This window comes from Labrus bergylta, chromosome 12 (assembly GCF_963930695.1).
Source record: "Labrus bergylta chromosome 12, fLabBer1.1, whole genome shotgun sequence".
Taxonomy (NCBI): Eukaryota; Metazoa; Chordata; class Actinopteri; order Labriformes; family Labridae; genus Labrus; species Labrus bergylta.
Genome location: NC_089206.1, coordinates 26106276 through 26123980, shown reverse-complemented (window position 1 = coordinate 26123980; position 17705 = coordinate 26106276). Strand labels below are relative to the sequence as shown.

Genomic DNA, 17705 nt, shown 5'->3' with positions numbered 1-17705 from the left:
ATGATTAAAGTGACTTGGTATGATATATAACAATACCAATGTTCACTGTTGTTAGGGGCATCGTACAGAAAAGTAGTCCCTGTCATAGTGAGAGACACAAGCATCATACAGAACAACCACTCACACAACCACTGTGGGTGAAGACATCCGACCCTTCGCAGGGGAGGCGGGGGACGCCAGCTGTAACTCCACTGCGCATGCGCGTAAATTGAAGGCCCCTACTCAAAGAAGGACGCCCGCTGTCGACTAAACCCGGTAACTGCTGCACCGCGTTGTTTACCCCCTCCAACTCGACACACACAAACCAAAGGGCCTCTGCGGATTTTCAGGGTCGAGTAATGTATTTTTTTGTAAAGATATACACTTAATTGGCCCAGGCTTGATTAAAACACCAATCAAGACTTTAATGAGCCGAGGTCGCGAGGGCTCTCACAATGAGATTATTTATGCTAATCAAGTCGATGTCACTTCCGCCCCTTTTATTTGCGCCATTTTGGATAGGGCAGTTTCTAGCTTGATGTGTATTGTCTGTCAGTGAGGAGAATAGTCAAAGCTTCACCGGCTGCTGGGCAATAATAGAAAGACTTTAGGCTATTTCTTTTGAAAGAGTGGAGTTATCCCCAACAACAGGGCAGGGGTCTGTCCTCTCTACTTCAGGGGAATGTACGTTTTAATTGTCTAATGAGTGGTGAGGGGCTTTCAGTTGCTGTTTGCCGACCGCAGGGACGAAGATAGTCTTTTCCTCTGCGAGGGGGAGTTTTGGTTTGGAGGAGAGAAAGACGGCCGGGTGGCTCGGTCCCAAACGTTACCCGACGACGCTAGCTGTCACCTGCAGAGGATAACACCGAGATATCTGCTACAAGAGAAAGTGTCTACACATCCTGAAGTGACACATTTCACTCAGACGGGAGAGCTGGATGTGAAAGCAGGTAAACTTGTCTGTCATTCAGCCGTGAAAACGAAGATAGTTTGGCTGTTATACCTGCGGGGGATGCGATGGGTGGTGTTGAAGTAAAGCTGAGGTAACTTGGCTGGTATTGTTTCTATATGTTCAGCCATACCTCAAATTCAAATCTCACATATCCGGAAGGCTTTATTGTAACAAACCCCGCGAATATCAAACACATCAAATGAAGGACTAAACGGCAGCACTAGTTTTCGAACAGCCCATGTTGTGGGTGCGAGTTAGCTAGCTTAGCATGCTAACTTAGCGCGCCGTGTCCCCCCATTCTTTGTCAGCGGCGGCAGGAGCTCTCCGTGTCGATACAGCCAGATGTTGGATAAACAGAGACTATAATCAACACACCACACAGACTGCTTGTTCTGCGTTAGAGCTGAAGAATCATCCACCACGGGGTTTTTTTTTTTTTGCGAGTAAACGTATTCAACGCTATGAATATTGAAAGTGCATCTACATTAGTGTTGTCAGAGTGTTTGTTTTGGGGGAGACACACAGACAGGTTGGACCCATGTAATTCTCATAGCCTTATGCTATAGTTTGGTTCATCAAACGTAAGTTAATTTGAATATGATCAGCCAGTTGACATGGGGGTTATGATGAACTTAAACCTCGTTTATTTGAGGGTAGGAGGGTTTGTCACCTGGTCTGTACAAGTGTCAGAGTGTAATCAGAATCATTACCATCAACCTTTACACACATTTACTCCTCATGCAGACCTCCACTTACTATACATGAACAGCTTCAGACAGGTAGTGGAAAAAAACTAACCTAAATGGATTTTATGAATCCCAAACTTTTCTTTGAATTCTGATGTCGACTGACGCTTTTGGAAAATCCATACAGCGAAGGAAGAGCATTATTAAAACATAACATAGGCTATCATGATGTCCCAGTGGAGTCGTTGTGTGAAGAGAGATATGTGGTTAAAGGCTGGAAGGCCTCTAATATTTTTTCTTTTTCGCAACACAGGCAAAGGGGTAAGCCTGTTTTCTGCCAGCAGCCCTCAGCAGTACAGCCTCCTATTGCCTTTCCTCCCTCTCCTATCCCTTCTCTCCCTTCCTTCTCTCCTACTCTCAGCCTCTCCTTGGCTTTTTTTTTTTTCCTCGCTCTTTTTCTTCCACCACCCCCTCCCCTCCCTACCTCTCCATTGCCCCCCTTTCTCTCACCCTCTTCCATTTCCTCTCTCCCCCTCCTTCTTCTCTCTCTCTCCCTCCCTCCCTCTCTCCCCTCCTTCCACCCTCTAAGCCTGCCTGTCCAACCTCCCCCCTCCCCTCCCCTCCCCCCTCCACTTCCGTCGCTCTCTCCTCCTCTACTCTGTCCTCACTGTTTTCCTATCATCTCTCCCCTCACACTCCCTCCTCTACCCTCGCTCACTTGCTCCCCTTTCCTCTCCCTCTCTCTCTCGCTCCTTCTCTCTTTCTATCTCTCTCTCTCTCTGTCTCTCTCTCTCGCACTTCCTCCTCCTCCTCCTCCTCCTTCCAGCTCCCTCACCCACCCACTCCCCCACACTCACCCAACCTCTTCACTGAACTCTCTTGCTCCTTCTGTCCCTCCCCTTTCAACATGCCTCCCTCCCTCACTCCTCACCTCCCTTCCTCTCCCCTCCCCTCCCCTCCCCTCCTTCTCCACTGCAGACATATTGTGGAGGCTACTGCTGACTCAATAGGAGGCGCCATTCTGTGATGGTATTGCGAGGCAGGGAGAAAAGGGGCAGGCAGAGCATAGGGAGGCTTACATAATGGTGCTGCTCTCTAGCGCCATCCAGGAGTAATGAGAGGAAGCAGGAAGGAAAGACAGAGAGGAAGTGGACAAGGGTGTATGTCCAGCATATTTTTTAATGGTAGGCAGACAGGCAAGACAAAGAGATGAACAGGTGTATGGACACAATCGTCAGCGGTTCTCTCAACTCTTGACCAGGCCAGTAGCCTTTGGAACAGGTCAGATGCACAGTTCCTCTATTCTGTTTTGTGTTTCTCAAAGGGAAATTAACTGTATTGTTCACAGGAATTGTTTGGGACTTAGCTGTTTGTTTTGACTGAGCTGCCATATGTCATCGATCATCAGTGACCTTTGACCTCAGTACAGGAAGCACTGATTTGAATAGAGACATTTGACCTGCCACTTTTGACATGGGCTGTATGATACATTGCATTAGCATTACATTTTGATGTGCACATGTGCAATGATCACAATGTAGGATGCTTGTTGTCATGCCAATCAACTTGAACATGTCATGATTCAACTTTTGCTGCTTGATACTGAAAGAAAGTTCTTAAGGTTCTCTTTGACCATGATTATTCTACAGGAATATTTGTCTGAAAATATTTTGCATGCAGATAATCAGTTTGCAATCTCTGAGAACGGATGCATTTGTAGAGTCTGCATCGCCTGCCTGTTAACAAGCATGTGGACGGATGTGTCATGAATCACTTTAAGCATGACAGCAGCACCTCGTCATGGTGCTGGTCAACCTGCTGGCTTCATATGTGGACTTAAGGAGCAAATGTACAGTGCAATGCATTATTTTAGTGTTGTGTGAATCACAGACAGGACAAGACACAGTGACCTTTCTATTTGAAAAGTTAGGCCCGTAACTCTTAACTTCTCAAATTTGTGCTGAGCACCAATATAACTTGCACGGTCCAGATCTATCCGTACCTATTGTGAGCACAAAGAAAAACCTATTTGTTCAGTTCAAATGTTTTAAGTTAAACCATCCTTACCCCTTGAGAGGCTCGTATCAGACTAAACATAAATGTTACATAGTTAGGCCCTGTGTCTACCTAGGTTTTTTTTTTCTAAATGCCAACGTCTTTTCTCAATTGTTTTCAAGCGGTCGCCTGGAGAAAAAGCATAGCGCCCAGTGTCTTTTCTTCTGAGCGTTCCACCTTTTTTTTCCGGCCGCTCCGAGCGCTCAGGTTGAAACTGTTTCAACTTTTCAGTGGCGCTGCTGACGTCACCGGCACTCTTTTCCAAATGTATGATATTCCCCGTGTTTTTTCCTCCTACGGATCGTGTCTTATACCCACTTCCTCTTTGCTCTGTGTCTGATCGGGAAAAAACATCTTGAAATGTATAACATTGCATTAAAAAGTAACGGAGCAGTGTTGGTCATTGTCAACAGACTGTTGTCATAGAGACAGGACGGACGTCCAGCGCTTTTCTCCCCGAGGGCACAGCCAGTGCTTTTCCACCTGGAAAAAACACCAGGTGGACACAGGGCCTTAGTTAGAACTGTTTTTTTATTTACCTAGGCTACATGTAAATAACACAACTTTGGCACAGAATTCCATTTAACTTGGTTTTTCCCAAATATCTCTCCACCTGTCTCTCTCAAATCATCAGTGAGGTCACTGATGTCAGCTTTGTTTCAGGCATTTATTCTATTAGACATTTTGCCAAGTAATCTTGTTTATAGTGAAATGTATACATGTTCGACATCATCCTTAATAAGTTGGAAGTCTCAAACTTTCCTCCATTTGCTTGTGCATTGCTTTGTATCTTTGAGCATTACCACCACCTGTTAATCAGTGGAATAGTGTTAGACCTTTCAAAGGCAACACCTCAGTTGTGTGTTTTTGCTTACTCTTGCATGAGGTCAAGTTGAACCAGACTTAGTTTTAGCCATCAAACAACATTTAAATGCATTAAACTATTACTCAGACTGAAGTTCATGAGTTGTTTTTATCGTCTCTAGAGTAACCCCCTCCTGTAGCCCCATGTGCTGAATGCATGGCTGGTTTGCCTGAATCCTCACTATGAGAGTGCTTTGGCTTTGTAATCTATCGGGGAACAACTTCATCCCTTGTAGTTTCATAACACTAGCTAAAGATGTAACAATTCTTAGTTATTAAATCTTTTGTGAAAGCTGAATAAAGCAAAAATGAACTGTCACTAGATATATTTTTCTTAATTTCAAAAAAGCCTTACCTTCAAAAAATAGCTCAAGCCATCAGTGTATCCTCTTTATTATTTGATAGGGGTTGTTGTCCTTTTAGTTATTTCATACTCCATTATACACTAAATTAGACATTTAAAAAAATTCCATAGTTATTATCATTAATGTTCTCTGCTTGCATGCCTTTTTTGCTAGACAAGTCAAGTACAGTGTCAAGTTAGTTCCCCGACTTGTGATACTGAAATCTGTCCAAATATACCCTACTCCTGTTGCTAATATGCTTTATGTGTCTGTCTCTCAATCCAGGTGGGCAGGATGTTCCAGCTCCCTGTCAATAACCTGGGCAGTCTACGGAAAGCAAGGAAAAATGTTAAAAGGGTCCTCGGGGATATTGGTTTGGAGTTCTGCAGAGATCACCTAGAGGTGAGCATGCTCAGACAACTGTGCTGTTGTGTTTATATGTTTTCTTAATAAGGACTTTATGCACTATCGGTACCTCGCAAAATATTGTTCTGACTGTCATTCAAAAATATCTTATACCCAACATCATATTTAACCCTTGTAAGATTTGAGAATGATTCTTGTTTGGATTCTGTTTAAACCTGGTGTACAGACAGGAAATTTGGTTTAATTATAAGAAAATGGGAATTCTTTAATTTAACTTGGCTTGCTATGAGAAGTAATGGTCAAGCAGTAAGGTGACTGGAACCGCTGAATAAATGTGGAGAATATATGATGATAAGTCCATGAACTGGAGTCATAATACAGTGTGAACAGCACGTCACATGTCCTTTTGTAATACTACTTTATGTTCAATAAGGATACTCCCAGTATAGTGTATAGAAACAAACATTTAGAGGGATAAGGTGGGGTTTTGGACTGTCTTGTAGAGGACTATCTTATTTATGTCACGGGTTCTAATATTTGCTAGGCTTTAATAAAGTTTAAGTTGTTATTTGTTTGGGAATTATCAGCCAAAATGGGGTGCTGGTAGTCTAGTGGATAGTGCACGTGCCTCATGTACGGATGCCATTGTCCTCGAAGCTGACAGCCCAGGTTCCTATTCATCCTGTGGATTCTTTCCTACATGTCATCCCCCCCCTTTCTCTCTCTCTTTCTGACTATCCTATTTCTAAAAGTAAGGAATAAAGAGCACAGCCACAATCAATGTGATTCTTTTTATGCAGATATTCTTTTAAAGAGAGCTTTATATTTCCATGTGTGCAGGTCTTACCTGGCATTGATGATGTTGTGTCTATGAGCCGTAGCATGCTAGTTCATTTAGCAATGTTCGCAAGGTTTTCCTAGCTCATGCAGTGTCTCTTTCTCTGAATTGCAAACAAGAAGCTGGTCTGAGTGGATCCTCCAGAGTTGGAGGGTCCTGTCATGGCATTTAGAGGCACAGTATGGTGTATCAGGGTTCCAGCAACCTGTCATTGCAGATTCTAATCCAAGCCAGAGCAAAAACTAAACAGAGAATACAGCATCTAAGTTTATGGTGCATGAGTGCCCTGCACAAAGGAGCTCAAGCTGCATTTGTTTAGGTATTTTTAACAGGCCAATCTTCTGATGGAGCCTATGTGAAACTGAACAAATGTTGACATTTTTAAAATAAATCAAATATAATTTAGTAAGTGTAATTGTCAGACTTTCTTTTAAAAAAAATTAACACTGAACCTTGTCCCCAAAACCAAATTATACCCAAGTGTGAAATTGTATTGTAACACCCTTTTGTTTCATCCTAAGTAATAACCTTCATTTCTTTATTGTTTAGGACTACAAAGATTATACTCCTCCAGAGGTGTATATAAAGCACACGAACTGGGATGATGTATGCATGTGGGAACCTTCACATACCAAAGTCCAGGTGTGTGACACATTCAATTACACACTCACATAAATATTCAGTTTTTTTCAACGTGTATATGTACATTTGAGTCTTGTTCATAAATCAAGTAAAATATGTCTAATGATACAATGTTGTTCTCAATATTCTCAAAGAACTTGTAAAGTCTAATTTTTCTTCCACCCTATGTCTCCAGGACTACAGATCAAAACCTTTCTGCTGCACTGGCTGCCTCTTTTCATCCAAGTACTTCTCTGCATACAAGAGCCACTTCCGCAATGTCCACAGCGAGGACTTTGAGAACAACATCCTGCTCAACTGCCCCTACTGCACTTACAATGGCAACAAAAAGACTCTGGAAACACACATTAAACTATTCCACATGCCCAACAACGCTGTGCGGCAAACCACTGGTGGAATGGTGGCTGGAGCTGGAGGGGTGATGATGAAGGATGGTGTCCTAAAGAGGACTGGGGACAGTGTGGAACAGGCTGTGTACTACTGCAAGAAGTGCACCTACAGGGACCCTTTGTACAATGTGGTGCGAAAGCATATCTACCGGGAACACTTCCAGCAAGTGGCCCAGCCCTACATTGTGAAACCAGGAGAGAAGACAAACGCTCAGAACGGTGGCACAGCAGGAGCTACAGGCAATACAGAGAGTAATAAAACAAACATTGTCAACAGTAACCAGATTCATTGCAAGAAGTGTCTGTTTGTTCCCAGGACCTACGAGGCACTTGTTCAACATGTCATTGAGGATCACGAGAGGATAGGCTACCAGGTAACTGCCATGATTGGACACACCAGTGTGATATTCCCTCGTCCCAAACCAACCCTCATTATCCCCCCAAAAACCCTAGGTGACAAAACCATCATAGGGATGGGCCCTAAAGGTGCAGTAATGGCCACTACCAGGACTCCTGGCTCACAGCAGCTGGGTCGTGTTGTCATCCCATCAAAGACAGGTTTCAACTCCAGTCTTTTATCTGGGTTGAAACATGATGCAGTAAGATTAAAAGCTGGGACCACCCAGCCATTTTCTGTTGGCAGTCAGCAAGTGAGGGTTACTTTACCAGGCAATGCCCAAGTTTCCGTGCCGCAGCAGTCACATGCTGCAAAGCAGCTTATTTCTGGAGGCAACCTGCGGGGTCAAGTTGTTGTCAGCGCCTCTTCCTCACTCAAATCCAACTCCCTGGGTTCACGTGTCCAGGCGGCAGCTACCACTGTAGCTTCTGTCACTTCTAAGAAAGGTGGTTCCTCAGTCCTTGGCACATCTTATACACAGAAGTGGAAAATCTGCACCATCTGTAATGAGCTCTTTCCAGAGAATGTCTATAGTGCTCATTTTGAGAAAGAACACAAAGCTGAGAAGGTCCCTGCTGTAGCAAACTACATCATGAAGATCCACAACTTCACCAGCAAGTGTCTCTACTGCAACCGCTATCTCCCAAGTGACACTTTGTTAAACCACATGTTGATTCATGGTCTGTCTTGCCCACACTGCCGTGCAACCTTTAATGACGTTGAGAAGATGGTGGCTCACATGCGCCTGTCCCACCCAGATGAGAGCGTTGGCCCACGCACAGATTCTCCCTTGACCTTTGACCTCACGCTGCAGCAGGGTAGTCCCAAAAATGTTCAGTTGATTGTTACTACCTACAATATGAAAGATGCCCCAGAGGAATCTGTGGCATTTCATGCTCAAAACAACAACACCGCCTCTGTCCCATCAGCCTTGTCTGCCTCCCTTATATCAGGCAAGAGGTTAATGCCTCAACATCCGCCCAAAACGCCTTTAGCAACTGCTGACAGTGCACCAACAAAGAGTATCCCTCAGGCTTCTGTGCCCTACAAGAGGGATGTGGGCAAGACACTTTGTCCCCTTTGTTTTTCAATCCTCAAGGGCCCAATCTCAGACTCACTGGCACACCACCTGAGAGACAGGCACCAGGTGATTCAGACAGTCCACCCTGTGGAGAAGAAGTTGACCTACAAGTGTATTCACTGCTTGGGGGTTTATACTAGCAACATGACTGCCTCCACCATCACACTACATTTGGTGCACTGTCGAGGTGTAGGGAAATCGCAGAATGGACAGGATAGCCGGCCAGCACATTCTCCTCGTGCTGGCCAGAACCAGAGCAGCTCTCTCAAACGGGCCAGCTTTGATAGTTCTGACTCTGGTGCACCAAAAAGGAGGAGGCCCGGACCCCCTGGAGAAAGGGCCCACCCACGGGATTACAATGGTCCATGTGCATTTGTAGAGAATTCTGATGAGCCTGTAACTCTGGCTCTTGACCCCAAAGGACAGGAAAATGAGTCTTACGAATCCAGAAAGGCATTCCTCACACAATATTTCAATCAAGCACCATATCCTACACGACGGGAGGTAGAGAAGCTAGCAGCCAGTCTTTGGCTATGGAAGTCTGACATCTCCAGCCACTTTGTGAACAAAAGGAGGAAATGTGTACAGGAATGTGAAACCCAAAATGCGAATGTGTTGCTTGGGTTCAGTATGCACGAGCTTAGTAAAGTAAGACATGAGCTAGCATTTGTTCTGGACGATGTGTTTGAGGGCGGACAAAGCAAGAGGCGGACGTCTAGTACACATATGGGGTTGTCAGAGCAGGCTCTACAGAGACATAAGGAGCTTGTTGCTGCTAATGGTGGTGTGGCCCCGCCAAGAAAGGGACAGCCCATTGAAGAAGATACTACAGTAACCCCATCTGCCCTAAAACCTGTCAGTGCCAGCAGAAACCAACCCAAGACAATCAACAGCACCATACCACAGAAAATGCCTCTAGACCTTTCTGAGCCCATTGCCATCGACTCTGACAGTGATGAGGAAGAGCAGCATAACAGGGAACAAGAGGGAGAGGTACATCTCCATGGTAACAAACAGCTTACTGGAGCTAAAGAAAGAACTGAGCCAAGGACAGGGGCCAAGATTGTTTCAGATCTTGATGATTTGTCGGATGACGATGAGGACGATGATGATGAAGATGATGATGATGAGGACGAAGGCGCACATGTAGAGAATGGTTTTGGGCCCTCAGTGGTCTCAGGAAGACTGGATGCTAAAGGAAGAGACACTCTGCCCATCATAATTCCCAAGTTTGTTCCTTCATCTGCAAGAAGTGGGAGGGACAGGGCCCAGCTGGGCAAACAGCAGGTCTGACTGTTAAAATCAACAAGACTCACACAGTCAGAGAGACACTTAAGTTTTGATCCATGCCAACAAATCTGCCTCGCTTGAACCGAAGGACAATGCCTGGTGAAGGTGGGAGTAAAAAAAAGATGGAACAACTTGAGTCAACTCAAAACAAGCCATCCAGTGACATTTATGGACAGGACTCAACAAGCAGCTAAGATTGATGTAAAGATTTGTAAACAGTTTTAATCTGTTTCCTCCAGTGTGAGGGCTGGTGCAAAGAAAAAGGTTACACCAAACAAATAGAAAGTTTTTTGCCTTCTATATTCTTTATTACATTGAGATAAGGAGTAATTAAAGTTGATTTAGCCACTGAACTTGTTAAAGTGGCTCAAAATAATGAGTTATTGTTCGGTTAAGCTTTTGAGCTGACCAGATAATCCATCATTTTTCCTTCTACTGAGATGGGTAATGTAAATTTGTACAGTCTTTTAGACGTGTTTGGACACATGTTGCCGTACATGTACCCTTAAATATTTGCTATTACCTGTATGTAAGGTAGCCTCATAAGTTCTACATTGGTATGCTTAACGCTAGATGTTGCTTTGGTGGCTGGTATTTTCTTCTGTGTTAAGATTATTTTTTAACAAACCTAGGTTTCTTTTTTTTTGCAAAATAATATATCTATATATAAATGAAATAATAGAATGATTTGTTTTTGCTTTTAACTTGATTAGATTTTATTTTTTTAAGTTTTGTTTTCCCAAGTTTTTGGTTCTGACAAAATACTGGCGCTGAGTTTTTCACGTTCTCTTACAGTATCAAGGATCATTTCATCATCTTTTGCAGCCTTATGCTCACTAGCCTTGACTCGACTCTTCTTGCTCTCTATTTTCAGTTCAAATAGTTTCTTTGCTCCACAAGGCTGGGCTGTCACAATCCTGACACTCACAGAAGTTGAAGCCTTTTTTTTCCCAAAAATATAGTCGTGTTCAATATGTGTTCTTTGAATTGTGCGTATTTTGTTTTGTTTCCATTTTTCACTTAAGCATTTATGAACAATAAAGTGCTGTAATTGTGCTTCTCACTTAACTTAAGTTGAAGTTTCTTTAACAGTAGGTTACACAAGATTCTGACAGAAATTATTGATACGATCGAAAAACTGAAATTGGAAATGGAGGCTGAAATTGTACCAAACTTGTCAACTGTTTCAAAAAGTAAAGGAGACTATAGCAAAACTTTTTCAAGTGGTTAGCAGCCTGTAAGGAAATCTTGTTGCTGGTTTATTGGTACAGCAGTCAATTAAGTTCCCCTTTGTGGAAGAAAAGAAGCAACAGAGTACCTCACAGTGGGGGGTAAAGCTACGTCTGATGTAGGATATTGCAGACTACGGTGGGTTGTTGGGGGGGTATTAAATGCTGTAGGTAATGGTTTTCATCCTCAATATTTTCCTGATATAGTATGGTGGGGTTTTTTTAATGTTGAAAGGGGAGTAGTGTATGGAGGAACATGATTTTTGCACTAAAACAAAAGATATTGCATTTAATTATAGACACAGTAATGTATATAGTGAAATTGGACTTGATTTTTGCAAATGATTTCCAAAATAACTCTTATCTATTAAACTCAATTTAATGCAAAATTCAGGCAACCAGTCATAATAATGTATGGCTATTTACGTTGGCCACAAACAATATGTTCCTGTTTATGTCTTTTTAAATTCTCTGTAGGATACTGCCATTTCTATCTCATTCTGAAAGTTACTTTGATGGAAGACGTATTCTCATTATTGTGTAAGAAGTAAAGCATGCACTCTCCAGGTGAGAAAATGATCAGTTCCTCCAAGTTAATTGAATCTTATTTTAGGAACTGTTAAAATTAGCCAATTGAATATTTCATTTACCATGCAGGTGTGAAGTATCCTGACATATTCGTATCCATCAGCACATTTTAATGACTTTTTTAACATTGCTTTGTAATTTGAGATTATAGCGGAAAATCTTTTTGGTATGAGGCATAATTCCCAAAAAAATACAATTTAATCCTCCATCCCAACTTAAAGTGTGCAATTTAATTTCGTGCCTTATCACCCAAGAGTTTTCTTTGTGTACGCCTCAAAAATCCAGTTTGCATAATAGTGATATCACTGCTTGATAAAGCTGTGTATTATAATTGGTATATATTTAATTTAAGAAATCACTTGAAGGAGTCAATGACAAATCAAGTTTCTATTTGTGAAATAACTGGGAAAGTTTCTACTCTTATCCCAAACACAACACGTGTGGGGCTCAGATGGGATACCTTACTGGTATTCAGCCAATATTCTCTCTCAAGGCCCCGCATTGGTAAGCCCTAATGGGTTGATGAAGGGCCCTTGATGGACTTCAAACCAGGCCCATATGGGTAGACTTGGACCCATAGGGATCTATCCAGTGTCTATGGCTACATGGAGTGCCAAATTTAAGCCCATGCATATTTGCCATTGTGACCCAATTGAAACCCACCCAACCCTGGTAACACCCATGTAGACCCTGCATGGTAAAAGGATGTGGGTGTTTTGGATTCCAATGTAGGGGTTCTGTAAAAGCTACAGTGCCCATGTAAAACCTTATCCAAAACCTCTGCCTTCTAGCTACCATGCATAGTTTCCATAACTAGCTGGTTACCTGATGATTGTAACAAGTTACACATTGAAGAGACTCATCCCATTTTCACAATGAGAGAAAAGATAACATGAAACAGAATATGTGATGCGTTTGTCAGAAACCAAGCAACATGTTCTCCAGTGTTCCAGAATACAGATGTACTGAATGGAGCCTGTCTCCATGTTACCAATGATAAGATGTAGAAATGCCTTGGTTGGAAATAGAACACTAGATTATTAACCCTTTGCCAAGGTGCACCATTTGATGAAAGGTACACTCTGACAGTAGAGGTAAATCAGGTCTGGCTGAGTTGCATTTAGTGAGTCACACTGTTCTACCATCCCAGGTAAATTAAGTGGGATGAGATGTGTACATTGACTATATATTTTTTCACCTCCAAATATTTAATTAAAATGCCATCCTGGGCCGCCCTGGGATAAGGAATCTAAAATGGAGGGAAATTACCCCAGCGCAAGAGGGGAGGGTGAGTGAGAGAGAGAGAGAGAGAGAGAGAGAGAGGCAAGACTCTTCTTGGCTGGCTATTCAGTGTTGCTATGCTGCTGTAAGGAGCGAGAGAGAGGGAGGAATGGAGGGAGGGAGGGAGGGAGGGAGGGAGAGAAGGAATGGTGGGGGAGGCTGGAGGAGAGAGGCCTGGCAGACTGTGGAGGAGGCGGAAGCCTCATCTGCAGTGCTGTGTGCAGAAGGAGTGTTTAGCAGCCTTTCCAAGGGGGGAGGGATGGGTAAGGGAGCTCGGGGGAGGGGAGGAAAGGGGGAGACAGAGAGGGACAGGGAGGAGAAGCAAAGATGAGATGAGTAGAGGGGTGAGGTAGAAAGAGGGGAGGAAGTGGTGGGGGCAGGCAGGAGGTGTTAGGGGGGAGGGAGAGGAAGAAGAAGGAAGAGCAGGAGTAGGGGGAGGGGAGGTGATGGTGTAGAGACTGGCGCCCCCTGTAGCTGAAAGAGGGAGACGGGGAGGCCCTGGTGAGCTTGTGCTGTCAGACACAAAGAGGTGCACGAAACATCCCTTACACTTAAGACAAAAGAGGCTAATTGGTTGAGCTGTCAACACTTCAATTTAGCATGCCCCCTCACCTGCAGTCCACCTGAGCAGCTTCATCATCAGGGTAGGAGTATGAAGAGAAAGAGGGGACACATACACATTAGGATTGAGTTGAGAAACATGGGATAGGGGACATGTGAAAGTGATCCTGGACAGGTTATAATCTAATATCAGCTGCGGAGGAGTCGCCGATGGCGCCCCCTGTAGGAAACGAGCAGGAGTTACTGTGAGATCCTTATTTTTTTAGGGGTTAATGGAACAAATTTGATGTTGTGGATACAAAACGCTACCATGCACTTTGCATCCCCTGAATATTGCATGTCGCCAGAAGTCATCTAGATCAGAGCGTCATACAAACCAGGACAATAACAGCACAGATGGAGAGGAGAGAGATGGAGGTGGAGAGGAAATGGAGGAGACTAAAGAAAAGCCTCGCAGACTGCGGGGGAGACATGAGTCCTCTTCTGCATTGATGGGGGGCAGGAAGAAGAGCGATGGTTGGTATTATTCCACTACAAGCGCCTCCTGCTTTTTGTAGGCCTTGTTACGGTGAATATTATGCATGGGAAGAATATGGTGAGACTGAATCATTCAGCAGGCACAGAAAAGCAAGATTATTGGGGAAATGGGAAAAAAAAAAGAATGAAAGCACGTCTTCTGGCTAGAGACAAAAGTAATGTGTGTGATTAAAGAAGAAACAAGATGGTAAATTAATAATTATGAGACACAAAGGGATTGAAGAAGTTGCAAAAAGGAGGAAGAAGCGACAAGGAAATACTTTTTCCATGTCCATGACCAATTGCAAGCCAGCATTTTAGAGTACATGAGTGCATTGAAGCATGTTGTCCTGGACCCGGACAGGGTGAGGGATCCTTTGAATCCTTTCAGCTGCTTATCTGAGGGGTTTATGCTGGAAACATCTCAACATTCATAGTGCCTCATGAAGGTTACAACTGTTACTGTATGCACATAACCTGTTAGAGATAACTCTCAACAGTGTATATAATTGAGAGTGATTAGATATGGAAATATAACCATGCATCCTTCCATTCATCCATGTGCTGAGACCATGTCACAGAAGGCTATGTGAGGTAGTTTCCACCTGGGAAACTCCAAAGCATTACTGACCTTAATTAAAAGTTAAATCCCTCCCAGCATGTTCTGGGCTTACCCTGGGGTCTCCCACCAGTTGGCATCTGGAAAACCTCCAAGGAAAGCACCCTGGCGGAATCCTGGGAAGCTGCCCAAACCACCCCAACTGGCTCTTTTTGACACGAAGGATCAGCAGCTTTACTCAGAGAGCTTTACGGACATCTCAGGTCTGTACCCTGTTTCTCTGGGTAATTCCAGCCATCCTACAAGCTCAGGTATAGACTAATTTACTCGTTTGTATCCCAGATGTCAATCTGGTCTTCACTAACAAAGACCATAAAAGTTGTTAGTAGCCAAAGCTTTGCCTTCCTGCTCAGCTTCTAGCAGAACAATTAGACTGGAGATCAATGGCTACAATACTTTGGCTCATCCGTCTGTCGATCTCTAGGCTCAGAGATATTTGATCAGCTTCACTTGGGGAGCAACTAAATCCCAGACTTTAGGAAGAATTACTCTTTATTTCCTTTGGAGAACCATACATTAAAGGTGCAGACTCTCATCCTTACCCCTTCAAACTGCAAGCTGACTTTTTGAGGTCTGTCTCTGATGAAGCCTGGAAATATATCAAGGAGGAAGGCTCTACTTTTATTGTGAGAGTTCTTTGGTTAATATCTCTACAACATCAGGACGTGACACAATTCAAACACAAAAGCAGAAATCATTATACAGACAATAGAGAGTAGCACATTATCATCATGCACACTTGTTTCTAACAAACGTTTCAAAGCTTTTACCGGCTGTGCTCACACATTACCTCATTGGAATTCATGCAGATTTCGACCTAGAGGAATGGCAGGAAAAGGTGTGATTAAAGTAGAGGTGGACAAATACTGCCATTTGCTACCACACATTCAACCCAACCGACCAATGTTTTTACATTTTAAGGAGTGCAGTTCATGTGTGACAGGGGCTCAAAATCAAAAGCCAACACATGCTGCATGAATATTGCTGCAGTAATAGCTGATGACGCCATCACCTCAGTGCAGACAGGTAACCTGCAGATAAGATGCCAAAAGACGAGAAGCACAGAGACACTTGACATTGTGGCAGTGGCTAGATAGTTAGATAGTTAGATAGATAGTGGCAAGATAGCAAAAGGCTGCCTGCTGCACCACACGCTTGCAGTGCATCAGAACCTGTTCTCTCCTGCTCCAGCTGGGCCATAAAGTTTAATACATTCAAAAATAAAAATTGAAGATGAACTCATGAGAAAGTCCCAGATGTTTGCTTTATTTGAACTTTTAGCAATTTATTGAACTGGTTGATGGAGGAGTAGTAAAAGTAGCAATACACTGTACATGCAGTGTAACAGTTAAAGATGCTTCTGCAGCAGATCTTAAAACTGGTAAGGCAGCAGTGTTTGACAGTATTTGTGTTAACTGTTCAAAAGTGAAGGAGGGTAAAGGGATGATATTGAACATATGAGTAGCCCTTGCCCCTTTTTCAGAAAGTATTCAACATGTTATTTGTTTGTATTTATGTTATTATTAATAATAATAATAATAATGATAATAATATTAAATTCGACCTTCAAAAGTGAACAGAGATGAGATTGATCCTATTGACTGGACGACTCCTCAAATGTGATGCAGCATCTTAAACTAGAGACAGTGAGATTAACAACACATTGTTCCGCTGAGATTGTCAGTTTTGAAATCACATATTGACTTAACTGGAGTTAAATGTTATTCCATCAAGCTGAGTATAACTCTAAAGGAATTAGGTCACTTATTATAATTTGTATGAATCTACCTCAGTCTTTTAAAAATAAGTCATTAGATCTAATTAGGCACATAAAAAAAATACCTGTGTGGATGAATTTTCACTGCCCATATAGTTGCAAACGACATCCATCTTTATCCATCTATTTATTACCATAATTTTATATTGCTAGAAGGAATTTGTATTCATTGGATGGTATCAGATAAAATATATATTTTTTTTAAATATTGGAGCTTTATGATGACCACTATCAGTTGTGCAGAAGTTAAAAATCGTTAATGTATACCTTTTATACTCCTCAAATGATGGAATACTTATCAGTGTGTGCATAAACTGGACCAGTGGCCAGCGGAAGTAGGCCTATATGACTTTTGACCAGAAGAGGTCACTAAAATGTAAGAAACAAAGTAACCTGCAACATTTATACCTTCATAAATGTTACATTTAACATTTAACATCTAATACAAAATAGTCCATCAATGCAAGCATATACTATACACTCTATGCAAGTAAAATGAAAAAAAAACAAAAAAACACACACATTGTTTGAGGTTTAAAATGTTTGCTCACTACGATATAATGCAGAGTAATGCAAAAATAGAGCAGCCAGCCCATAGACTGTAAATAATAGGAAGCACTCCTAATGTCTCATTTAAAGCCTATTCTTAAAAAAATAAAATAAATAATAAAAACTCTTGAAACTGACCGTTTAATGATGGAAGGACACTTAAATATTAATTTAACAGCTGTAGGGACTTGGCTTGGGAACCGGAGGGTGGCCGGTTCAAGTCCCGGTGTGGACCAAATACGGAAGTTGGTCTGGTAGCTGGAGAGGTGCCAGATCACCTCCTGAGCACTGCCGAGGTGCCCCTGAGCAAGGCACCGAACCCCCTCCCCACCACCAGCTCAGGAGCGCCCACCGTGGGCTGCTCCGTCACTCTGACATCTCTCCATTAGTGCATGTCCATAGGATCCTGTTTCTGCATGTGTGTATATACTTCAGCCTATGTGTGTGTTCATGACTTACAAGAGTGTAAAAACTGAAATTTCAATAAAAGTACATCTTAATCTTAAATCTTATTTTGAAGGCAAGGGGGCGACAGAAAGACAGAGGTTGAATCTTATTTTGAAGGGTCGTGTCGCCTCTCTCTCCAGGCAGACACGCACGCACGCACGCACGCGCACACGCACACACGCACGCACGCACGCACGCACACACACACACACACACACACACACACACACACACACACACACACACACACACACA

General features: G+C 42.9%; 1 protein-coding gene across 1 annotated transcript; it reads left to right on the top strand.

Moving 5' to 3' along the window:
- The first annotated feature begins 321 nt into the window (after positions 1 to 321).
- On the top strand, positions 322 to 10951 carry adnpb (activity-dependent neuroprotector homeobox b). Its single transcript, XM_020635377.3, has 4 exons — positions 322 to 929; positions 5166 to 5282; positions 6634 to 6726; positions 6902 to 10951. The coding sequence occupies exons 2-4, from the start codon at positions 5175 to 5177 to the stop codon at positions 9884 to 9886; spliced, it is 3186 nt and encodes a 1061-aa protein (XP_020491033.1). The 5' UTR covers positions 322 to 929; positions 5166 to 5174; the 3' UTR covers positions 9887 to 10951.
- Positions 10952 to 17705: the final 6754 nt, after the last annotated feature.

Excerpts from the sequence above, each read along its gene's own strand:
- adnpb (XM_020635377.3), top strand. The coding sequence starts at position 5,175 with ATGTTCCAGCTCCCTGTCAATAACCTGGGCAGTCTACGGAAAGCAAGG. Across the intron at positions 5,283-6,633 it reads TCTGCAGAGATCACCTAGAG|GACTACAAAGATTATACTCC; the intron begins GTGAGCATGCTC and ends TTTATTGTTTAG. Across the intron at positions 6,727-6,901 it reads CTTCACATACCAAAGTCCAG|GACTACAGATCAAAACCTTT; the intron begins GTGTGTGACACA and ends CTATGTCTCCAG.